This window comes from Mobula birostris, chromosome 15 (assembly GCF_030028105.1).
Source record: "Mobula birostris isolate sMobBir1 chromosome 15, sMobBir1.hap1, whole genome shotgun sequence".
In the NCBI taxonomy this organism is placed as follows: Eukaryota; Metazoa; Chordata; class Chondrichthyes; order Myliobatiformes; family Myliobatidae; genus Mobula; species Mobula birostris.
Genome location: NC_092384.1, coordinates 84,296,032 through 84,320,943, shown reverse-complemented (window position 1 = coordinate 84,320,943; position 24,912 = coordinate 84,296,032). Strand labels below are relative to the sequence as shown.

Below are 24,912 nucleotides of genomic sequence, written 5' to 3'. Positions count from 1 at the left end.
GCCATTTATTATGATCATGGCTGATCATCCAACTCAGAACCCCGCCCCAACCTTCCCTCCATACCCCCTGACCCCCGTAGCCACAAGGGCCATATCTAACTCATTTTACATTACTGTCAATAATTTGGATAACATAAGAATTGATAGCTTTGAGGCCAAGTTTGTGAATGATATGAAGATAGGTGGAGGGGCAGGTAGTGTTGAGGAAGCAGGGAGATTGCAGAAGGACTTAGCATTCATTTTGAGAGGACTAGATTATATGAAAGCAAGCATGTAATGTTGAGGCCTTATAAAGCACTGGGAAGGCCTCCCTTGGATTATTGTGAGCAGTTTTGGGCCCCTTATCTAAGAAAGGAAGTGCTGACATTGGAGAGGGTTCAGAAGCATGATTCCAGGAAGGAAAGCTTTACCATTTGAGGACAATTGATTGATGGCTCTGGGCCTCTGCTCACTGGAATTACGAAGAATGGGGGAGGGGTGCAGAATCTCATTCCTATCAAATTTTGAAAGACTTTAATGGAGTGGATGTAACTATAGTGGGAGTGTCTAGGACCAGAGGACACAGTCTCAGAATACAGAGATGTCCATTTAAAACAGAGATGAGGAATTTTAGTCAGAGGGTGGTGAATCTTTGGAATTCATTGCCACAAGTGGCTGTGGAGATCAAGTCATTGGGTATATTTAAAACAGAGATTGATAGATTCTTAAATAGTCAGGGCGTGAAAGGTTATAGGGAGAAGGCAGGAGATTGAGGCTGAGAGGGAAATGGATCAACCATGATGAAATGGTGGAGTAGACTCGATGGGCCAAATGGCCTAACTCTGCTCCCCTATCTTCTGTTCTCTGGTCTACTTGAGTAATAGCTGCAACTAAGGAGTTAAAAGTGACCTGCTTTGTATTTGATCAGTGATGGTTGGAAATGGTGTTTTTCAGAGTTGCTGGAATTGTGGCCGGAAAGCCAGTGAAACCTGCAGTGGCTGCAACACAGCCCGTTACTGTGGCTCCTTCTGTCAGCACAAGGATTGGGAGAAGCATCACCACGTGTGTGGTCTGAATGGCCAGGGCCCACAGTCCTCTAGCACAGCCAACAGCTCATCCTCTGCCGCCTCTGGAAGGCTGCTCCGGCCAGGTGTTACCAGTACTGGGCCTGAACGTCTTGGAGACAGCGGATCTGTCATTACCTCTCGCTGTGTCTCTCCATCCACCAAGATTCCAGTCGAAACTGCCCCCACTGATCAACAATGCAACTTCTCAGCTCCCTGACGATTTCACTGAACTGACCTCTGAAGAACCTCTCTTCACCTGTTAACCCTGAGAGTTTCAACAACCTCAGTCTACCTAAATGAAACAAAGAAATCCATTTGCTTTTTAAATTCATCATTGATCGTTTACTAGCCCCAGCCCCAGCCCCAGCCTGTGATGAAATGTTTGAACAAGAACTCGATATTCAGTAATATCCCACATTCGGTGAGAATGACGGAAATTTGTAACTTGGAAAAGAGATATATGCTGCTTTAAAAATTCCAAAAATACTCACTTGGATACGGCTCATATACCAGACTACCAAACTCTTTCTTCTCCCACCAACCACCATCTCACGGATCAATTACCCTTTTAATTCTTCCCTTGGACCCCCCCCCCCATTTGTCTTACACTCAAATTTTGCATAAATCTTTCTTTCTTTCCTTGTGATCCCCACACCCCCAACACTGCTTCCCGTTGGCCCCAAAGACCTTTCTTCCCCTTGTAAACCCATTTGCTTTACTTCTCTTCCTTTAGACATCCCTCTCCCCATTATATTTTGCTCTTGGATTTCCCCAATCCTTCATGCCCTCAAATCTGTACTCCTCTTCTCATGCAGACCTACCCTTACTCCCTTGCCTCTGGATCCCAGCCTCATGCTGTCATTCTGGAGAGTTAGACATTCATATTTGATCAACATACACTTATTATTACTATTAAACATAGCTGTGAGGTACCAGATCAATTCAAGGCATATTGTTCACATTCGGACATGAAGGAGCACTCTCCATACTACCTTGCTAGCAGCCAAGAAGGTACCAGATGTACCTCGGCTTCAGTGTAAACGCAAAAACTCTACACACCCCAAAAAGTGTTGCACTGCCAGAGTCACTCACGAAGGAGACTTACTGAGGAAGTGTTGGTCCCTCAGTCATGGTGCTCCTACAGCGAAGGTGCCAGTCCTCTAGAAGGCTGTTTCCAGACTGGCCAGGGCTCCTGCCTTTTGTGGAATTACAGATTATACTGGTTAGACTTGCAATTGTCAAATAATCCAAAGTGTTGGGTAAAAGAACTACATGTGAAGTACCCACTCTCAGTGACCTCATCACCCTGAATACGATGAGGAAAGCTATTCATGAATGAAAATGGTTAATTTTTAAAATATTTTTAAAGCATGAATGAATTTTTGACTTGCTGCAATCTTTTGATTCTCTACCTCCCTTTATCTCTCTCGTTTTTGGTGGAGATTGATTCCTTGAGAGCATCTTCATGTACAATAACCCTTGCTCTTGTGATATTCAGATATTCCTTCAATGATGACCATTTTATTTTCATGCATGAAATGAACTGGAAACTTCCTGCTCATTTCTCCATGTTCTCTCCCAACTGTACATCACTACACCTTTTTCTATCTGAGTCCTCGCCATGGCAACGGTAATGGGAATACAGATGCTGCCACCTAGAATTGAAAACCAAATCACCTTCTGACTCCAAAAATCTGCTTCAAAGATAGTTATCACCTTTTAACTGTTCAGTTTCAACTTATCACAGAAACAGGCCAAAGCTTCAGTAACAAGACCACAATACTAACTGGTCATTCCTGACCCACATCATCAACCATCCTCTGCCCCAGGAACCACTGAGTTCCTCCAGCATCAGCCATCCATGGTGTTTCCACTGGGCGTTATTTTCCCTGAATAGGCCGTTTCCTTTGAGCAGTAGCACTGTGCTGGATTTGAACACACGACCACTTCACTTTGATCTGCTGCTGTGATGGGCTGTACCGTGTTGCAAGGTCAGGCCGGGGGCTGCTCTCCTGTTGATTTTCATTCATTTCCCAGTGGGATTGCCGTGGGTTTTCACAGTACCATCTCTATAGCTGTAGGTCGAGTTGTTTATCTCTCTCATGCACTGTTAGAAGGAAGGAGAGTAGATAGGTATACCAACAGCCGCTGGATAACGCAGATGATTCAAAAACAGAAAGGCCTTTTTTGCTCCCATCCTGAACTTTACTCTTCCATAGCAGAGTATAGTATTGCTCTTCATATGGGCCACCACCCTCACAGGCTGCTTGCTGCCTTGTGTGTGTGTGTGTGTGTGTGTGTGTGTGTGTGTGTGTGTGTGTGTGTGTGTGTGTGTGTGTGTGTGTGTGTGTGTGTGTATACACACACATTTATCAGCCACCGTGGCTATTGTTATCGAGCACAGGGTGTATTGTTTTCCATTACTGATCACACTGCTCCAGAAGGGCAGGAAGCTTACTTTATTTATCGTGTGATAAGGATAATGTTTATTTTTTATAAATATCTTGAGATAATATATTCATAGTCTTGATTTTAATTGTGGCCCATTTTCTGTTTTCAGATTTTATAATCACCCCCCCCTTTTCTCAGAATCTCCCTTCCACCCTAAAGCTTACTACTTACTGCACGAAGCCACAGACGTGTCTCCAGGTTTACGGGCTCAGAATATGATGTATCATCCTTAACTACAAGGTTACAGAATGGGCCTTGCTTAGGGGCATTTGAGTGGTGTCCTGGGTTTGCATAAACACATAGCTGATTCACCTCACCCTTGGGTAAAGAGTAGATGCACTGTAAAACTCTCAAGTGGAGGCAATGAATGCCCAATGATCCATCTAGTTACTGAAAGTGGCAACACTTGGAGCTGGAGACCAGATGGCTTCCATTCTTACACTGGCATCTCCCCTTGACTCCAGATTGCCCCAAGCACCATGTTTATTCACACTCTTGTTTAGAAGAGAAATAAACGTGGTGAGCTGTGATCTGGAGTGCGATTGATGGGCTGAATGGCCTAATTCTGCTCTTATGTCTTGTAGGAAGGGCGGTACAGAGTGGAAAATGCCTCCTGAATCAAAGGGAATTGATGCTGAGCTCCCATGGGTAAAAACAAACCTCCCATGTTCATCTTCACACAGCTCATGTTGAGCTTGACCTTGCATCCTCTCTGGCCTGCAGTCTCTTTTATCTGCTGCCCAAAAATTGTGATGAGAAATGTTAAAACAAGTTGATTTGCTTGTGCTGTAATCAGATCACTTTCCAGCAGAGGGAGACCCACAGCTCAAGCAGTGAAACCACCTATAGTCAGCCAAAAAGAGCACTTTATGAGATCTAGTTCCTTCTGCAGCCTCACTGCCCCACCTTTCCTGATGCAATATTCAAGGCATCCTTGCCTCCCTCGTGAAAGCACTGTTCCAGTGACCCAAAGCTATTAATAACAGATTGGAGACTCAGTTATTGTAGTCGTCCGATGTTGCTCAGGGCCTCCTGAGAAAGGGTACACTCACCAAGTAAGGGGCAACTGGCCTGGCCTGGCCCACAATTCCAGTTCACCTGCTCTAGGCACCTTTGTTGTTTCAATCAGCTTTAGTCTTGTGCTTGCCTCCCTCTTCAGCTGCTGCTGTTTGGTTGAGGGCGGTGAGTGGCAGAAATGAGTGTTGGTAGAACTAACAAAGTTGAAATTACAGGAGCGTACCTCTCTGCAAGTATGTGTGTTCATTATATCCTTTGGAAATGACACCAGTATCTACTCAGAATGGTTGAATCTACTGCATTGAATATTCACTGTAGAGAAGATGAAGAGTTTTGCTTTTCCCTGCCACTCCCAGGTTCTGTAGCCTTTCTAATGACATTAGGGCATGCTCTTCCCCCCAACTTGGGCTTTTAGTACTGTCCTACTGTATTCAGCTATGATTGTAAGATTGGAGCAAGTATGTCTCTACTTATTCTGTACCTGTGTAATAAAAGATTTTAATATCAGATTTGACTGTATTTATAGCAGGCCTGCGGTGGTACAGAAACAAGACCACTGTGCAGGCAGGCTGTTCATGTACATTTATCAGATTTCTGTTCATCTTCCCAGATCCAGATCAAGAAAAACCCAATGCAAACTCTTAAAACTAAGCCATACCTAAAACACTTTGTCAAAGGCAGGCCATGCCTTACGAGCCTGATTGAATTTTTTGAGGATGTGACTAAACACATTGACGAAGGAAGAGCAGTAGATGTAGTGTATATGGACTTCAGCAAGGCATTTGAGTGGTGTCCTGGGTTTGTGCATAATCACGTAGCTGATTCACCTCACCCTAACCCAACCACACACCCTTGGGTAAAGAGGAGTAGATGCACTGTAAAACTCTCAAGTGGAGGCAATGAATGCCCAACGATCCATCTAGTTACCGAAGGTGGCAACACTTGGAGCTGGAGACCAGATGGCTTCCATTCTCACACTGGCATAGGTACATGGAGCTTAGAAAAATAGAGGGCTATGGGTAAGCCTAGGTAGTTTCTAACGTGAGGACATGTTTGACACAGCTTTGTGGGCTGAAAGACCTGTGTTGTGCTGTAGGCTTTCTCTGTTCTACGTTCACTCTCCTGACAAAATAACAAATTCACAAATCTAATCAAGTTTCCTGTTTGGGTCAGTTTGGAGTCAGAATGAATGCACTGAAACAGGCTCTTTGTCCCAGAGTCTGTACAGACTACAGTATATAAACCACTCCTTGATTTTCATTCATCCCTCGCCAACTAGGAGCAGTGACCAATTAGCCTGTGAGGAGAATGGATGGATATGGACATTGTTTGCACAGTAGCAATTAGTTCAGTTGGTCACCTGATTACTCATTTAATTGGTTTCAGTGTGAGTCGAAGGTCTTGTTGGTGTGCTCTATGATCCGCACATCCGTGTGAAGTGGAAGGAAACCCACCCAAAGTGGGTCCTCCAGCTCAGTTCAGCAGGGTAATAACAGAGATACACTGTTTGTACAGCAAGATCCCACAAACCAATGGGATTTGATTGTCTTTTCACCGACATTGAGGAATAAATATCAGAACAGCAGCGCGCAGAGCCCCGGGATGGGTCTTGCTGACAAGCTGCTGCCTCGGGAATCAGGGCTGCCACTGTAAGGTGAAAGCTCTCAGTTTGCCAACCAGAATCCTGAGTTTGACATTTGGGAGGATGTACATCAGCTGGTGTTACCCAAAGTATCGCTAAACAGCAGAATACCGAGGCTGAAATTATATTTACAATTCAACAATAATAGGCAAAAGATATATATATACACTCAAGTAAGTTCCACTACCCAATATCAGGCTGACTGCACAGAAAATCTCAAAATCCAAGTCCAATGCTTCCTATATTGGAGATCTTCAATTATGGATTCCCCCATGAAAAAGATGACACAGAAATGACATTGGCTCCTGAATTAATAGCAGACCAGAAAATTATGAAATTTAGTTAAACTCCTGAGCATTAATGAAACGTCCACATACACAATTATACAGGGACACTTCTCTCAAACAGCAGGGTCTCAGCTGAATGAAAACCCAAGTCTTGCTGCGAGTATCAGGTTTTAGCAGTGTGGAAGTCACAGGTTCAGCTGCTGAGAGCAACAATATGCTGTACAACAGTGTTGCTTTCATAGAACTTGCCGTCTACCATTCAGGAACAAATCACTGAAATGGTGTTTAGAAACAGAAGGTGGGTCAGGTTATTGAGCTCAGCCTGGAAACCTTACCCACTACTGATCATGTTATGATTTTCAAGGGAATTATGCACGACGTATACTTGAGTGATAACTCTTGAGTTGAAAAAAGTTTGTCTATAAATACAGATGGCATTTGATTTAAGTCAGTCTTGTAAGTTGAGCAGATGGACGGTTGAACAGCACAGGCCCCAGGAAAGCAGGAATTCCAGGCCAAAGCCTCAGCACACCTGGACCATCATGCCAGAAACCATGTTGTCAAAGACTCTGAAACAAATAGCACAAAAGCAACAGTTATTTGGAGTTCCCAGAAACACAATGCAGAGCCCACCGAGCCTGCAAGAACACTCCTCTTTCCTGGAGGTGAGAGGCTGCTGCTGGAAGATTAACAGGCCACGACCACGATCATTACCACTCTGCGGCTGAACACTCTCCCATTCAATGGAAAATATCGCACAACTTTACTATCCATACTTTGTTAACTGAAATCGGCCATCTATTTGCCTGATAAGGAAAGAGCAGTGTATGGTGGTTGGAGGGGATTGGCAGCCAACCACTTTCCTCTGCCACTGACAGAAAGAACCATTCCTTCTTTTGCACAGGATAGGTCTGGCTCACCTTGGCATCACGGAGAATTGAAACACAGCCTATCAGTACCACAGGGCAGATGGTGCTAAGTAAATTGCAGGAGTCTCAAATTACAAATACAAATGTAGACGGTTCAGAGAACAGCCCAGGAAGGGTGATCCCCATGGAAGTGCTGGCTGCAAAGTGGGAAAACTTCTCAAAACAGCTCGACACCTGGGGTCTCAATCCAGATGGAGGCTTACAAATTTAAATGACCTTGCCTCAGTAAACAATCAGCAACCTCATTAAGATGCATCTGGGCAGGAATGATCACGGCACGGCACAGCACAGAGGTATATGAAATAATGCACATAAGTGGGATTAGTACAAATGGACATTATGGTCAGAATAGAGAGAGTGGGCTGAAGGGCCTATTTCTATGACTCTCTAAACTCCTCTCATTAATAAAGTCAGGTCATCATAGAGTAAATAGAACTACAGATTGAAATTGAAAACTAAAACAAAAATGCCCATAATGTATCTGCCTTTACCACCACCCCGGTAGGGCATTCCATACACCCATTGCTTCTTGTAAAAGAAAACTACTTCTGACATCCCTTCTGTACTTTCCTCCCAATCACCTTAAAATTACGCTCCCTTGTATTAGTCATTTCCACCCTGGGAAAACATCTCTGGCTATCCATTCGATCTATGCCTCTTATCATCTTGCACGTCTATATCAGGTCACCTCTATCCTCTTTCGCTTCAGAGAGAAAAGCCCGAACTCAGTCAAATCCATCCTCATAAAACATGCTCTCTAATCCAGGCAGCATCCTGATAAATGTCCTCTGCACCCTCTCTAAAGCTTCCACATGCTTCCGACAATGAGGTGACCAGAACTGAACACTATACTCCACGACCCTTCGTCAGGACTGATGAAGGGTCTTGGCCTGAAATGTCGACTGTTTATTCATTTCCACTGATGCTGCCTGACCTGTTGAGTTCCTCCAGCACTTTGTGTGTGTTGCTCTGGATTTCCAGCATCTCTTGTGTTCACAATATTCTAACTATGTTTATATAGAGCTGCAACATTTCCTCGCAGCTCTTGAACTGAATCTCCCTACTAATGAAGACCGATGCACCATACGTCCTCTATACAACCCTATCAACTCGCACAGAAACTTCCAGGATGTGGACTCCAATGTCCCTGTGTTCCTCCACACTACCAAGATTCCCACCATGAACTCTGCACTCCACCTTCAAATTCAAAGTTCCAAAGTGGTCAAGGTTTAAGCAGAGAAGGAAGAAATTGAGAAATCTGTGGAAAATATTTCCCACACAGAGGGTAGGGGGTATCTGGAACAAGTTGCTAGAGGGGATGGTGGCACTGACTCCATTACTATGTTGGACAGGTACCTGGATAGGAAGGGAGTAGAGGGCCACAGTCCCTGCTGTGGAAAGTGGGAATAGCATATACAGACATCACCGTCTGCATGGACAAGGTGAGGTGAAGGGCCCATTTCTGTACTGTACAATCCTATGACTATCCAAACACTGAAAAGCTGCAACACAGGACACATACATGTTGGGCAGCACAAGAGAAAAATGGTCCCACAACAGGCAAATTGGATTATGCTCCCATTGCAGCCACACCTAATATGAAGTGGTGAAAAATGAGGAGACTTGATGGGCTGAATAGCCTAATTCTGCTCCTATGTCTTATGGACTAAAATTATTAGGGACACGGAAATCCCAGAACGCCCCACCTTAACCATGACATGACACAAAGACTGAAGCCTTCAAACAGTTCAGTCAGAAGAATTCCCTGGATATTCTGCCTCAGCTACCCAGTTTGCCAATTTCATTCACTCCATGTGGAATTCAAACAAAGCTGAACACACTGTTTAGAAAGGCACCAAACAGCATCCCGGCTGCCGGGCTGAGACCTGCAGCCCAGAACCAGCTGCAAAGCCGTGCTGTTCCAGTACAGGTACAGAACCGGCAAGGAGCTAGCAGTGTGGAAAACTACCCACCAGGTCCCGCCTACAAAACACAAAATTATCAGCCATCAGCATCACCATGGGAGTGTTATCACTGCTCTCTGGCAGTACGAAATGCTCACTGATGCTCAGTTTGGGTATTGCCCGACTACCTGGTCTAATAAGCAAAAGAGCAAAACTGCAAACAGAAGGCAAGAGTGACTGTGCTTGACATCAAACTTGCATTCGAAAACCCATGACCATGGACAACTGTCACAACATAAAGTCATACCTACTGTAGAACAGACAGAAAATTCCTGTATTCAAACGCACAAAACTATTCTCAAAGTACTCAGCAGATCAGCCATTTCAACCTAACAAAAACATTCATTCACTGCCTCCTGGCTGGTGGTTTCTCAAGACCAAAGCTTTTGTAATGTTTTGCATTGGAAACTCCTTACTTGGACTGAATCACTTCTCCCGGGTTGTAGAACGGATTGCACATGACATCAGTGTAGGAATTGTGCAGCTTCCGAAACATCTATAAAGAAAAGCAAAAATAGTGAAAGCATCTGCCTGCCAGCACTCCACCAGTCAAGATATACAACAGAGCAACAGGCCCTTCAGCCCATTAAGTGTGTACCAACCCATCAGCCTCACTTCAATTAGTCCTTAAACTAATCCCTTTTCTCTCTACATACCTATTAACTCCCCGAGATTCACCCACTTGCTTATACTCATCAAACCCCCAAATTCCACCACTCACCTACACAAGAGAACATTTACACACTCACCGACACCCTAAATTCCACTACTCACCTGCACGAGGGAACATTTACACACTCACCGACACCCCAAATTCCACTACTCACTTACACCAAGGAACATTTACACACTCAACTCACCCACATTTCAAAACTCACCTACACGAGTAAACATTTACACACTCAAGCCCCCAGGTTCCACTATTCACCTACACGAGGAAACATTTACACACTCAGCTCCCCCAAATTCCATTACTCACCTACACAAGGGACTGTTACCAACTCCTCCAGATTCCACTACTCACCGGCACGAGGAACATTTACACACTCAACAAGGTAGGCTTATTCAGAAAGTCAGAAGGCATGGGATCCAGGGAAGTTTGGCCAGGTGGATTCAGAATTGGCTTGCCTACAGAAGGCAGAGGGTGGTGGTGGAGGGAGTGCATTCAGATTGGAGGATTGTGACTAGTGGTGTCCCACAAGGATCTGTTCTGGGACCTCTACTTTTCGTGATTTTTATTAACGACCTGGATGTGGGGGTAGAAGGGTGGGTTGGCAAGTTTGCAGACAACACAAAGGTTGGTGGTGTTATAGACAGTGTAGAGGATTGTTGAAGATTGCAGGGAGACATTGATAGGATGCAGAAGTGGGCTGAGAAGTGGCAGATGGAGTTCAACCCGGAGAAGTGTGAGGTGGTACACTTTGGAAGGACAAACTCCAAGGCAGAGTACAAAGTAAATGGCAGGATACCTGGTAGTGTGGAGGAGCAGAGGGATCTCGGGGTACATGTCCACAGATCCCTGAAAATTGTCTCACAGGTGGATAGGGTAGTTAAGAAAGCTTATGGGGTGTTAGCTTTCATAAGTCGAGGGATAGAGTTTAAGAGTCGCGATGTAATGATGCAGCTCTATAAAACTCTGGTTAGGCCACACTTGGAGCACTGTGTCCAGTTCTGGTCACCTCACTATAGGAAGGATGTGGAAGCATTGGAAAGGGTACAGAGGAGATTTACCAGGATGCTGCCTGGTTTAGACAGTATGCATTAAGATCAGAGATTAAGGGAGCTAGGGCTTTACTCTTTGGAGAGGAGGAGGATGAGGGGAGACATGATAGAGGTGTACAAGATAATAAGAGGAATAGATAGAGTGGATAGCCAGCGCCTCTTCCCCAGGGCACCACTGCTCAATACAAGAGGACATGGCTTTAAGGTAAGGGGTGGGAAGTTCAAGGGGGATATTAGAGGAAGGTTTTTTACTCAGAGAGTGGTTGGTGCGTGGAGTGCACTGCCTGAGTCAGTGGTGGAGGCAGATACACTAGTGAAGTTCAAGAGACTACTAGACAGGTATATGGAGGAATTTAAGGTGGGGGCTTATATGGGAGGCAGGGTTTGAGGGTCGGCACAACATTGTGGGCCAAAGGGCCTGTACTGTGCTGTACTATTCTATGTTCTATGTCTATGTTCAACTCCCCCATATTCCACTACTCACCTACATGAGGAAACATTTACACACTCATCATCTCCCCCAGATTCCACTACTCACTTACATGAGGAAACATTTACACACTTATCAACTCCTCCAGATTCGACTACTCACCTACACAAGGAAACATTTATCCACTCAACTCCCCCAGATTCCACTATTCGTCTACAATAGGGAACATTTACACACTCATCAACTCCCCCAGATTCCACTACTCACTTACATGAGGAAACATTTACACACTCATCAACTCCCCCAGATTCTGCTACTCGCCTACACGAGAAGTTGATTACACAATCATCAACTCTCCCAGACTCCCACACTCACCTACACGACAGGTCATTTACACACTCATCAACTCTGTCCAGATTCCACCACTCACCTACACCAGGGGATGTTTACACACTCACCAACCCTCTCAGATTCTCTAAAGCCCACACATCAGCCACTGAGTAACTTACACTACGGATTTCATTATCCCTCAGTGCGATGTTGGAAGAATCTACCACAATAACAAATTTCACTTTGGTGTTGGTGACGTAGCCGTATCTGGGAGTGGGGTTAAGGTTGAAATTCTGCTCGTGAAGCCTCCCTGTGGGCGAGCCACACTGAGCTGATACATACGGTCACTGGACCAGAAGATATCAGGCAGGACCAGGCCACTTGGCCTGTCGTGCCTGCTTCATCATCTCATCATGGCTGATTTTTTTCACACTGAACCCCATTCTCCTGCCTTCTCCCCGTAACCTTTGATACCCTGACTAATCAAAAACCGAGCAACCTCCGCTTTAAATACACCCAATCAGTTGGTCTCTATAGCCGCCTGTGGCAATGATTTTCACAGACTCACCGCCCTCTGGTCCAAGAAATTCCTCCTCATCTCTGTTCTAAATGGATGTTTCTCTATTCTGACTCCTCCACTGTAGAAAACATCTTCTCCATTGTATTTGCCTTCCATACCACTGACTCAACCTGCAAGCTAACCTTTTAAGAAATCCTGCATGGTTTCCAATGATTTTTGAATTTTCTCGCCATTTTGAAAATAGTGTACACCTTTATTCCTTCGACCAAAGCGCATGACCATACACGATGCTATATTGGCTGCAGGAGCATTGGGGCTCAGGGCAGTCACCACTCCTCCACCATCAGGCACTCGAACAAAAAGGGATAACAACACTCATCTTGTATCTTGTTATTTCAACCTGGTTATGTATTACTATTTACTTACATCTCCATTTGTACAGTTTGTTGTGCATTGTTTACAGTTACTGTTCTACAGATTTACTGAGTATGCCCACAGAAAAAGTTTCAGGGTTGTATGTACTCTGACAATAAATTTTACTTTGAACTTTGATCTGCCACTTTTTTGCCCATTCTATCAATCAGTCCAAGTCAACTCACTTTTGAACTCAGAGCACAAGTTCTGAACAGGGGCTCAGTGGAAATCCTTCAATTCACTGCCTTGAACACACTGCACCAACACAAATCAACCTCTCCCCAAGCCATTCCTTTACAGACACCCCCCCCCCAACCCCAGTGCCATTGCCTCAGTCATCTCTCGACCCCAGAGAAACCTAGTTCCTTGAACCCTTGCCCCACACCCAGTCCCAATGCTCAGCGCTGTAGGAAGGATACACTTTGTAATCCTCAGTGGGGTAGAGCAGACCCAAGTAGAGTTCTCTTTGATCTACCAGCGCCTTCCCCACTGCTGAAATCTTCTCCTCCACAACGTCCAGCGAAGTGTGTACTGTGTAATGAAACTTCAGCTCATTCTCCGTCGGCACCGTTTTGATGTACAAAGGATAATTCTACATGAGAGCGATGAACAGGAGTTAACAGTCACAAATGCTTCACTATTACATGCACGACACCACTGCAATGTACCTGTATACAAGGGACAGGTTACACCTGAACACAAAGGGGTCCAATATCTTTGCGGGCAGGTTGGCTAGTTATTCATGAGGGTTTAAACTAATTTGGCAGGAGGGTGGAAACCGGACTGATAGTGCAGATGTTGTAGTTGCTTTACACACAAAGGCAATGTGTAGACCATAAGACAAAGGAATAGAAGTCGGCCATTTGGCCCATCGAGTCTGCTCCGCCATTTTATCATGAGCTGGTCCATTCTCCCATTTAGTCTCACTCCCTGGCCTTCTCACCATAACCTTTGATGCCCTGGCTACTCAGATACCTATCAATCTCTGCCTTAAATACACCCAATGACTTGGCCTCCACTGCCGCCCATGGCAACAAATTCCATAGATTCACCAGCCTCTGACTAAAAAAATTTCTTCGCATCTGTGTTCTGAATGGGTGCCCTTCAATCCTTAAGTCATGCCCTCTCGTACTAGACTCCCCCACCATGGGAAACAACTTGACACATCCACTCTGGCCATGCCTTTCAATATTTGAAATGTTTCTATGAGGTCTCCCCTCATTCTTCTAAACTCCAAGGAATACAGTCCAAGAGCGGACAAACGTTCCTCATATGTTAACCCTCTCATTCCTGGAATCATTCTAGTGAATCTTCTCTGAACCCTCTCCAGCGTCAGCACATCCTTTCTTAAATAAGGAGCCCAAAACTGCACACAGTACTCCAAGTGAGGTCTCACCAGCGCCTTATAGAGCCTCAACATCACATCCCTGCTCCTATACTCTATTCTTCTAGAAATGAATGCCAACATTGCATTCGCCTTCTTCACCACTGACTCAACGTGGAGGTTAACCTGAAGGGTATCCTGCACGAGGACTCCCAAGTCCCATTGCATCTCAGAACTTAGAATTCTCTCCCCATTTAAATAATAGTCTGCCTGTTTATTTCTTCTGCCAAAGTGCATAACCATACACTTTCCAACATTGTATTTCATTTGCCACATTTTTGCCCATTCTTCCAATCTATCCAAGTCTCTCTGCAGACTCTCCGTTTCCTTAGCACTACCGGCCCCTCCACCTATCTTCTTATCATCAGCAAACTTAGCCACAAAGCCATCTATTCCATAATCCAAATCGTTGATGTACAATGTAAAAAGAAGCGGCCCCAACACGGGCCCCTGTGGAACACCACTGGTAACCGGCAGCCAACCAGAATAGGATCTCTTTATTCCCACTCTCTGTTTCCTGCCAATCAGCCAACGCTCTATCCACGTATGTAACTTTCCCGTAATTCCATGAACTCTTATCTTGTTAAGCAGCCTCATGTGCAGCACCTTATCAAAGGCCTTCTGAAAATCCAAATATACAACATCCACTGCATCTCCCTTGTCTAGACTACTTGTAATTTCCTCAAAAAATTGTAATAGGTTTGTCAGGCAGGATTTTCCTTTAAGGAATCCATGCTGAGTTCTGCCTATCTTGTCATATGCCTCCAGGTACTCTGTAACCTCATCCTTGACAATCGACTCCAACAACTTCCCAACCACCGATGTCAAGCTAACAGGTCTATAATTTCCTTTTTGCTTCCTTGCCCCCTTCTTAAATAGTGGAGTGACATATGCAATCTTCCAGTCCTCCGGAACCATGCCAGAATCTATCGACTTTTGAAAGATCATCGCTAATGCCTCAGCAATCTCCACAGCTACTTCCTTCAGAACACGCGGGTGCATTCCATCTGGTCCAGGAGATTTATCTACCCTTAGACCATTCAGCTTCCTGAGTACTTTCTCTGTCGTAATTGTGACTGCGCACACTTCTCTTCCCTGACACCCTTGAGTGTCCGGTATACTGCTGATGTCTTCCCCAGTGAAGACTGATGCAAAATACTCGTTCAGTTCCTCTGCCATATAACCATTACAGTACGGAAACAGGCCATCTCGGCCCTTCTAGTCCGTGCCTAAATCTTACCCTATCCTAGTCCCACCGACCTGCACTCAGCCCATAACCCTCCATTCCTTTCCTGTCCATATATCTATCCAACTTAACTTTAAATGACAACATCGAACCTGCCTCAACCACTTCTGCGGAAGCTCATTCCACACAGCTACCACTCTCCGAGTAAAGAAGTTCCCCCTCATGTTACCCCTAAATTTTTGTCCTCTAACTCTCAACCCATGTCCTCTTGTTTGAATCTTCCCCACTCTCAATGGAAAAAGTCTAACCACGTCAACTCTATCAATCCTCCTCATAATTTTAAACACCTCTATCAAGTCCCCTCTCAACATTAAAGAATAAAGTCCTAACTTGTTCAACGTTTCTCTGTAACTTAGGCGATGAAACCCAGGCAACATTTTAGTAAACCTCCTCTGTACTCTCTCAATTTTATTGACATCTTTCCTATAATTCGGTGACCAGAACTGTACACAATACTCCAGATTTGGCCTTACCAATGCCTTATACAAATTCAACATTACATCCCAACTCCTTACTCAATGCTCTGATTAATAAAAGCCAGCAAACCAAAAGCTTTCTTCACCACCCTATCCACATGAGATTTTATCTTCAGGGAACTATGCACCATTATTCCTAGATCCCTCTGTTCGACTGCATTCTTTAATGCCCTACCATTTACCATGTATGTCCTATTTTGATTAGTTCTACCAAAATGTAGCACCTCACATTTTTCAGCATTAAACTCCATCTGCCATCTTTCAGCCCACTCTTCTAACTGTCCTAAATCTCTCTGCGAGTTTTGAAAACCTACCTCATAATCCACAACACCACCTATTTTAGTATCATCTGCATACTTACTAATCCAATTTACCACCCCATCATCCGGATCATTAATATATGTTACAAACAACATTGGACCCAGTACAGATCCCTGAGGCACACCGCTACACACCGTCCTCCAATCTGACACACAGTTATCCACCACTACTCTCTGGCGTCTCCCATCAAGCCACTGCTGAATCCATTTTACTACTTCGATATTAATGCCTAACGATTGAACCTCCCTAACTAACCTTCCGTGTGGAACCTTGTCATAGGCCTTACTGAAGTTCATATAAACAACATCCACCATTTTACCCTCGTCAACTTTCTTAGTAACCTCATCAAAAAATTCAGTAAGATTTGTCAAACATGACCTTCTACGCACAAATCCATGTTGACTGTTCCTAATCAGACCCTGTCTATCCAGATAATTATATATACCATCTCTAAGAATACTTCCCATCAATTTACCCACCACTGACGTCAAACTCACAGGCTGATAATTGCCAGGTTTACTCTTAGAACCCTTTTTAAACAATGGAACAACATGAGCAATACGCCAATCCTCCGGCACCATCCCTGTTTCTAATGACATTTGAAATATTTCTGTCGGAGCCCCTGCTATTTCTACACTAACTTCCCTCAAGGTCCTAGGGAATATCTTGTATTGTATTATATTGTATTTATAATATTGTATTTACAATGTATTGTATTGCCATCTCCTTATCTCCCATTACAATTTCTCCAGCATCATTTTGTATCGGTCCTATATCTACTCTCACCTGTCTTTCACTCTTTATATACTTGAAAAAGCTTTTAGTATCCTCTTCGATATTATTTGCTAGCTTCCTTTCATAGTTCATCTTTTCCCTCTTCATGACCTTCTTAGTTTCCTTTTGTAAGCTTTTAAAAACTTCCCAATCCTCTGTCTCCCCACTAATTTTTGCTTCCTTGTATGCCCTCTCCTTTGCTTTAACTTTGGCTTTGACTTCTCTTGTCAGCCACGGTTGCATCCTTTTTCCATTTGAAAATTTCTTCTTTTTTGGAATATACCTATCTTGCACCTTCCTCACTTCTCACATAAACTCCAGCCACTGCTGCTCTGCTGTCTTTCCTGCCAGTGTCCCTTTCCAGTCAACTTTGGCCAGTTCCTCTCTCATGCCACTGTAATTTCCTTTACTCCACTGAAATACCGCCACATCAGATTTCGGCTTCTCTTTTTCAAATTTCACAGTGAACTCAATCATGTTATGATCACTGTCTCCTAAGGGTTCTTTCACCTCAATCTCTCTAATCACCTCCGGTTCATTACACAATACCCAATCCAGTACAGCCAATCCCCTGGTGGGCTCAACAGCACTGTTCTAAAAAGCCATCTCGCAGACATTCTACAAATTCTCTCTCTTGAGATCCAGTGCCAACCTGATTTTCCCAATCCACTCGCATGTTAAAATCCCCCACAATTATCATAACACTGCCCTTCTGACAAGCCTTTTCTATTTCCAGTTGTAATTTGTAGTTCACATCACTGCAGCTGTTTGGAGGCCTATAAATAACTGCCATCAGGGTCCTTTTACCCCTGCGATTTCTTAGCTCAACCCATAAAGATTCTGCACCTTCCGATTCTATGTGACCTCTTTCTAATGATTTAATATCATTTCTTACCAATAAAGCCACGCCTCCCCCTCTGCCTACCTGCCTATCCTTCCGTAGTGTAGTGAGACTCCTAGCAAAGAGAGGCTGTTGATAGGGCAAAATAGCAGTCAACAGGATAAGTTGCAAAGTAAAAGGTGGACAAAATCGAAAAGGGAGAATACAGGCCTGAAGGTGTTACATTTGAAAGAGCATAGTGTATGGAATAAAGAAGGTGAACCTGGATGACAGTTACAGATTGGCATGTATGATGCTGTAGGCATCACTGAATCATGGCTGAAAGAAGATTACAGCTGAGAGCTTAATGTCCAAGGTTACACATTGTAACAAAAGGACTGGCAGGAAGGCAGAGTGGGTGGGGTTGCTCTGACAGTAAAAAATGGAATCAAATCATTAGAAGGAGGTGACATAGGGTCAGAGGTGCTGAATCATTGTGGAAAGAGCTAAGGAACTGCAAGGGTAAAAAGACCCTTATGGGAGTTGTATACAGACCTCCAAACATTAGTAAGGATGTGCCCTACAAATTACAACAGGAGATAGAAAATACATGCCGAAAGGGTGATGTTACAATAGTCATGGGGACTTCAATATGCCGGGTAGATTGGGAACATCAGGTTGATGCTGGATTACAGGAGAGGGAATTTCTAGAATGGCTATGAGATGGCTTTTCAGAGTAGCTCGTGGCTGAGCCTACTGGAGGACTGGCTATTCTGGATTTGAGTGTTGTGCAGTGAACCAGAATTGATTAGAGAGCTTGAGGTAAAAACAAACCTTGGGGGCAAGTGATCATAATACGATCAAATTAACACTGAAATTTGAGAAGGAGGAGCGAAAGTCAGACATCTCGCTATTACAGTGAAGTAAAGGGAATTGCAGAGGCATGAAAGAGCATTTGGCCAGAATTGACCAGAAAACAACACTTGTAGGGATGACAGCAGAGCATCAACGGCTGGAATTTCTGGAAGCAATTCGGAAGGCACAGGATACATACATCCCAAAGAAGAATAAGTATTCTAAAGGCAAGATTTCACAACTGTGGCTAACAAGAGAAGTTAAAGCCAACATAAAAGCCAAAGAGAGGGCATATAATAGAGGAAAAAATAGTGGAAAGTTAGAGGAGTGGGATGCTTTTAAATAACAACAGAAGGCAACCAAAAAAGTCATTAAGAATATAAAGATAGACAACATGTACAAAATGGAGAAGATAACAGCATCTGTTAATCACAAGTTGGAACAATTCGATTCATACTGGGAAAAGTGTTTTAACTACATAACACCTCATAGGCCTGACTTTATTCCCACAAATCAATGAATATGTTGTAACAAAGATTACTACTTGTACATAGTTTTCTCCTTTTGCTTGTTCTTTCTTTCCTCTCCTTTCTATAAGTGTATATCTCAGACAAATATTATTTGGAGATTTGTGGCACATATGTCTATACAATACATATAACATCTGAAGTACATCTTATGGAAATGTCTGTTTGATGATGAACTTCAATAAAAAATAAATTACAAAAAGAATGTAAAGAAAGAATACCAAAGTAAGCTAGCCAATAATATTAAAGAGGCTACCAACAGTTTCTTCTGATCCTTAAAAGAAAGGCAAGTATGGATATCGGACTGGGGAAAACGATGCTGGATAAGTAATAATGGGGGACAAGGAAATGTCAGACTAAGTATTTTGCATCAGTCTTCACGGTGGAAGACACTAGCACTATGGTGGAAGTTCCAAGTGTCGGGGTCATGAACTGTGTGAAGTTATCATAACTAGAGAGAAGGTTCTTGGGAAACTGAAAGGTCTGAAGGTAGGTGAGTCACCTGGACCACATCGTGTACACTCCAGGGTTCTGAAAGAGGTTGCTCAAGAGATTGTGGCGGCATTAGTAATGATCTTCCAAGAATCACTATATTCTGGAATGGTTCTGGAAGACTGGAAAATTGCAACTGTCAATTCATTCTTCAAGAAGGGAGAGAGGCAGAAAAAAGGTAACTATAGGCCAGTTGGTCTGACCTCAGTGTTTGGGAAGACGCTGGAGCTGATTGCTAAGGATGTGGTCTCGGGGTACTCGGAGGCACATGATAAAATAGGCTGTAGTCGGCATGGTTTCCTCAAGGAAAAATCTTGCCTGACAAATCTGTTGGAATTCAATGAAGAAATAACAAGCAGATAAGACAAAGAAGAATCAGTGGTTGTTATGTAATTGGATTTGCAGAAGGCCTTTGACAAGGTCCCACACGAGGCTGCTTAACAAGCTACAAGCCCATGGTATTACAGGAAGGATTCTAGCATGGATAAAGCTGTGGCTGGTTGGCAGGAGGCAAAGAGTGAGAATAAAGGGAGCCTTTTCTGGTTAGCTGCCGGTGACTAGTGGTGTTCCACAGGGGTCTGTGTTGGAGCTGATTCTTTTTACATTATATGTCAATGATTTGGATGATGGAATTGATGGCTTTGTTGCAAAGTTTGCAGATGATATGAAGATAGGTGGAGGGGCAGGTAGTGTTGAGGAAGTAGAGAGGCTATAGAGGACTTAGACAGATTAGGAGAATGGCCAAAGAAGTGGCAAATGGAATACAGTGTCAGAAAGTGTATCGTCATGCACTTCAGTAGAAGAAATGAAAGAGTTGACTACTTCCTAAATGGAGAAAAAAATACAAAAATCTGAGGCGCAAAAGGGACTCGGGAGTCCTTGTGCAGGATTCCCTAAAGGTTAATTTGCAGGTTGAGTTAGTGGTGAGGAAGACAAAGGCGATAATAGCATTCATTTCAAGAGGACTGGAATATAGAAGCAAGGTTGCAATGTTGAGACATAATAAAGCACTGGTGAGGACGCACTGGGAGCAGTTTTGGGCCCCTTATCCTAGAAAGGATGTGCTGAAACAGGAGAAGGTTCAAAGGAGGTTCACGAAAATTATTTCAGGATTGAATGGCTTGTCATATGAAGAGCGTTTAATGGCTTTGGGCCTGTATTCATTGGAATTCAGAAGAATGAGGGTGACCTCATTGAAACCTATTGAATGGTGAAAAGCCCTGATAGAGTGGATGTGGATGTAGGAGAGTATCTCAGGTGAGAGAGTATAAGACAAGAGGACATAGCAAACAGAGGTGAGGAGCAATTTCTTTAGCCAGAGAGTGGTGAATCTGTAGAATTCTTTGCCACAGGCAGCTGTGGAGGCCAAGTCATTGGGTATATTTAAGGCAAAAGTTGATAGATTCTTGATTGGTCAGGACATGAAGGGATATGGGGGGGGAAACAGGAGAGTGGGGCTGAGGGGGAATTAGATTGGCCATCATGAAATGGCAGAGCAGAGTCAATGGGCCAAATGGCCTAATTCTGCTCCTATATATTACAGTCTTATGGTCTGCTACATTTCACTATTATAGGCACAGTACCACTACAATCACAGGCCACTCTCAACAATCCACATGGCAGCCTTAAACTTGCAAAAGATTAGCACAAGAGATTCCGCAGATGCTGGAAATCCAGAGCAACACACACAAAATGCTGGAGGAGCTCAGCAGGTCAGGTAGATTTTAGGCCAAGACCCTTCATCAGGACTGGAAAGAAAGGGGAAGATGCCAGAATAAGATGAGGGAGGGAGGGGAAGGTGGATAGGTGAGGCCAGGTGAGTTGGAAAGATTGAGGGCGAGAGAGGAAGGAATGTGACAGGGGAGAAAAATGGACCATGGGAAAGTGAGAAGGAGAAGTGGACACAGTGGGAGGCAACAGGCAGGTGAGAAGAGGTAGGAGGTCAGAGTGGGGAATAGAAGAAATGGCTGGGGGAGTGGAAAAGAAAAAAAAATAAAGGAAAAACATTGACTGGAAGGAGAAATCGACACTCATGCCATCAGGTTGAAGGCTACCCAGACACATATGAGGAGTTGCTCCTCCATCCCAAGTGGCAAGCATTACAAGCTACCACACAGAAATATTAACAAATGACATCTGCTAGCAAGCCACAAGGAAATTAGAGCAAATGATCCAAACATTGAAGGCCTAGCGTTAGAAACAAACTGGGCAAAAGGTGTCAGTGAGAGGACAGACGATCGTCCTGGAGTTAGACACACAACAGACAGACCGACCAACCCTGGAGAATGATTCACAATCGAGCTATAGGCAGTTTTAATGCTGGGTCCAGTCCTAACCAGTGCCATTGTGTATGTGTGGGTGTGTCTGTGTGTCGGTGCATGTGTGCATGTCTGTTTGTGTATCTGTGTGTCAGTGTCCGTGTCACTGTCTCCGATTCCGTATGTCTGTGTCAGTCTGTGTGTGTGTGCCTGTGCATATCCATGTATGTCCTCGTGTGTTTTCCTTGTGCTCGTATGTCCATATGTGTGTGTGTATCTGTTTTCCTTATGCATCTGTGTGAGTGTGCGCGCCTGTCTGTCTCTCTGTCCGTGTGTGTGTGTGTCCGTACCTGTGTCTGTCACTGCGTGTCTGTGTGCACCTGTGTCCGTGTGTGTGTGTGTGTGTATGTCTATGTCCATCTGTGTCTCTGCGTGTGCCTTTGAGAGTCTGTGCGTGAGGGAGAGGGAGAGACTGAGTGTGTGCGTGTCAGTGTGCCTCTGCTATGGTCCTAGTGCGAATCGATTCGTATAGGCAGATTAAGTGGTTTGGCCGTAACTAGATGGACCGAAGGGCCTGTTTCTGTGTGTACTTTTGTATGACTCTGTGATGGAGAAAGCCAGCGGACTCTTCCTCCTACTCAGTCTCGGGACGCGTGAGGCTATAACCGGCGCTCGTCGCTGGTTACCGGTTCTCAGAGGCCGGTTTCGAGAGGTTGGGGCTCAGATCTCAGACGCCAAGAGCCCCGGTCCATCCAGTCACTCGGAGGGAAGGGCCAGAAGCGAGGCCACAGGAGGAGACGGAGAACTGAAGTCCCCTGCCGTTGACCGCTCCCGGCCCAACACCACACGCCCCTTCACTCCCCAATTCCGGCCTCACCTCTTTGGCGATCACGGCCACACACACCGCCATCTTCCCCGCGATCACGTGACGAAGATCACGTGTGACCTATGACCTGCTGTCACGTGGACGGGTTACAGACGACGATGATCATGGCCGCGATCTGGCGGATCCTCGCGCTGCTGGCGGCGGCGACCGCGAGCGGGAACGGGAACGGGAGCGCGCCTAATATCATTATTTTACTGATGGACGACGTGAGTGCGCGAGGCGCGTTTACATCATTGCGCGCGCACGTTACTATCTTCCCCACTTCCTGCCCTCCCCACCCTCAGACACGGGCCCTTCGGCCCACGGAGTCCATGTTATCCCAGTGCCACCCGTCCGTGACCCCGGAATCAGCTTCAACTCCGTGCTCTGACACCCCATGTGAATCTTCCCCGTTCGAGACTCCCCCATGTGAACCTTCCCGTCCCCCCCGTTAACTTTCCCTATCCATGGGGCGAGTCTGAATATTGCGTGACCGTCCGAGCGAACCCAGTCTCTCCGATCACACTTCAGGCACTCCCCAGAATATACCCAGTCTCTCTGATGTCTCATCAATACAAATCCAGTTGCTCGGCTCTCTCCTCAGCACAATCCCAGTCTCTCCGATCTGTCCTCAGAACAATGCCAGTCTCTCTGATCTGTCCTCAAATCAATCCCAGTATCTCCGATCACACCTTAGGCACTCCCCAGAATATACCCAGTCTCTCTGATGTCTCATCAATACAAATCCAGTTGCTCGGCTCTCTCCTCAGCACAATCCCAGTCTCTCCGATCTGTCCTCAAATCAATCCCAGTCTTTCCAATCTGTCCTCAGATCAATCCCAGTCTCTCTGATCTGTCAGAACAATCCCAGTCTCTCTGATCTGTCAGAACAATCCCAGTCTCTCTGATCTGTCCTCAGAACAATCCCAGTCTCTCTGATCTGTCAGATCAATCCCAGTCTCTCCGATCTGTCAGAACAATCCCAGTCTCTCCGACCTATCCTGAAATCAATCCGTCTCTCCAATCTGTCCTCAAATCAATCCCAGTCTCTCCATTCTGTCCTCAAATCAATCGCAGTATCTCCGATCTGTCAGAACAATCCCAGTCTCTCTGATCTGTCCTCAGAACAATGCCAGTCTCTCTGATCTGTCCTCAAATCAATCCCAGTATCTCCGATCACACCTTAGGCACTCCCCAGAATATACCCAGTCTCTCTGATGTCTCATCAATACAAATCCAGTTGCTCGGCTCTCTCCTCAGCACAATCCCAGTCTCTCCGATCTGTCCTCAGAACAATGCCAGTCTCTCTGATCTGTCCTCAAATCAATCCCAGTATCTCCGATCACACCTTAGGCACTCCCCAGAATATACCCAGTCTCTCTGATGTCTCATCAATACAAATCCAGTTGCTCGGCTCTCTCCTCAGCACAATCCCAGTCTCTCCGATCTGTCCTCAAATCAATCCCAGTCTTTCCAATCTGTCCTCAGATCAATCCCAGTCTCTCTGATCTGTCAGAACAATCCCAGTCTCTCTGATCTGTCAGAACAATCCCAGTCTCTCTGATCTGTCCTCAGAACAATCCCAGTCTCTCTGATCTGTCAGATCAATCCCAGTCTCTCCGATCTGTCAGAACAATCCCAGTCTCTCCGACCTATCCTGAAATCAATCCGTCTCTCCAATCTGTCCTCAAATCAATCCCAGTCTCTCCATTCTGTCCTCAAATCAATCCCAGTATCTCCGATCTGTCAGAACAATCCCAGTCTCTCTGATCTGTCCTCAGAACAATGCCAGTCTCTCTGATCTGTCCTCAAATCAATCCCAGTATCTCCGATCACACCTTAGGCACTCCCCAGAATATACCCAGTCTCTCTGATGTCTCATCAATACAAATCCAGTTGCTCGGCTCTCTCCTCAGCACAATCCCAGTCTCTCCGATCTGTCCTCAGAACAATGCCAGTCTCTCTGATCTGTCCTCAAATCAATCCCAGTATCTCCGATCACACCTTAGGCACTCCCCAGAATATACCCAGTCTCTCTGATGTCTCATCAATACAAATCCAGTTACTCGGCTCTCTCCTCAACACAATCCCAGTCTCTCCGATCTGTCCTCAAATCAATCCCAGTCTTTCCAATCTGTCCTC

General features: G+C 44.9%; 3 protein-coding genes across 21 annotated transcripts in view; 2 read left to right on the top strand and 1 right to left on the bottom strand.

The window, feature by feature from the left end:
• Positions 1 to 5,009, top strand: part of cbfa2t3 (CBFA2/RUNX1 partner transcriptional co-repressor 3) — a 318,224-nt gene extending 313,215 nt beyond the window's left edge. For 17 of the 18 annotated variants that reach the window (XM_072280040.1, XM_072280038.1, XM_072280041.1 and 14 more), the window contains one exon: positions 934 to 5,009. In XM_072280040.1, coding sequence (XP_072136141.1) covers positions 934 to 1,263 — 330 coding nt within the window. In that variant the 3' untranslated portion in view covers positions 1,264 to 5,009. The remainder of the gene's footprint in view (positions 1 to 933) is intronic. The other variant, XR_011889291.1, reaches the window with a different exon arrangement.
• Positions 4,997 to 22,888, bottom strand: trappc2l (trafficking protein particle complex subunit 2L). Its single transcript, XM_072280054.1, has 5 exons — positions 22,783 to 22,888; positions 13,172 to 13,344; positions 11,998 to 12,085; positions 9,753 to 9,832; positions 4,997 to 7,012 (listed from the first exon to the last, which is right to left on the bottom strand). Exons 1-5 carry the CDS (start codon positions 22,813 to 22,815, stop codon positions 6,967 to 6,969), a joined length of 420 nt encoding a protein of 139 aa, XP_072136155.1. The 5' UTR covers positions 22,816 to 22,888; the 3' UTR covers positions 4,997 to 6,966.
• The window catches only part of galns (galactosamine (N-acetyl)-6-sulfatase), a 206,332-nt gene continuing 204,258 nt past the window's right edge, over positions 22,839 to 24,912 (top strand). Inside the window, exon 1 of one of the 2 annotated variants that reach the window (XM_072280053.1) lies at positions 22,839 to 22,997. In XM_072280053.1, coding sequence (XP_072136154.1) covers positions 22,854 to 22,997 — 144 coding nt within the window. In that variant the 5' untranslated portion in view covers positions 22,839 to 22,853. The remainder of the gene's footprint in view (positions 22,998 to 24,912) is intronic. The other variant, XM_072280051.1, reaches the window with a different exon arrangement.

Excerpts from the sequence above, each read along its gene's own strand:
- trappc2l (XM_072280054.1), bottom strand. The coding sequence starts at position 22,815 with ATGGCGGTGTGTGTGGCCGTGATCGCCAAAGAG. Across the intron at positions 13,345-22,782 it reads TGGCCGTGATCGCCAAAGAG|AATTATCCTTTGTACATCAA; the intron begins GTGAGGCCGGAA and ends GCTCTCATGTAG. Across the intron at positions 7,013-9,752 it reads GGAGAAGTGATTCAGTCCAA|AGTCTTTGACAACATGGTTT; the intron begins GTAAGGAGTTTC and ends TATTTGTTTCAG.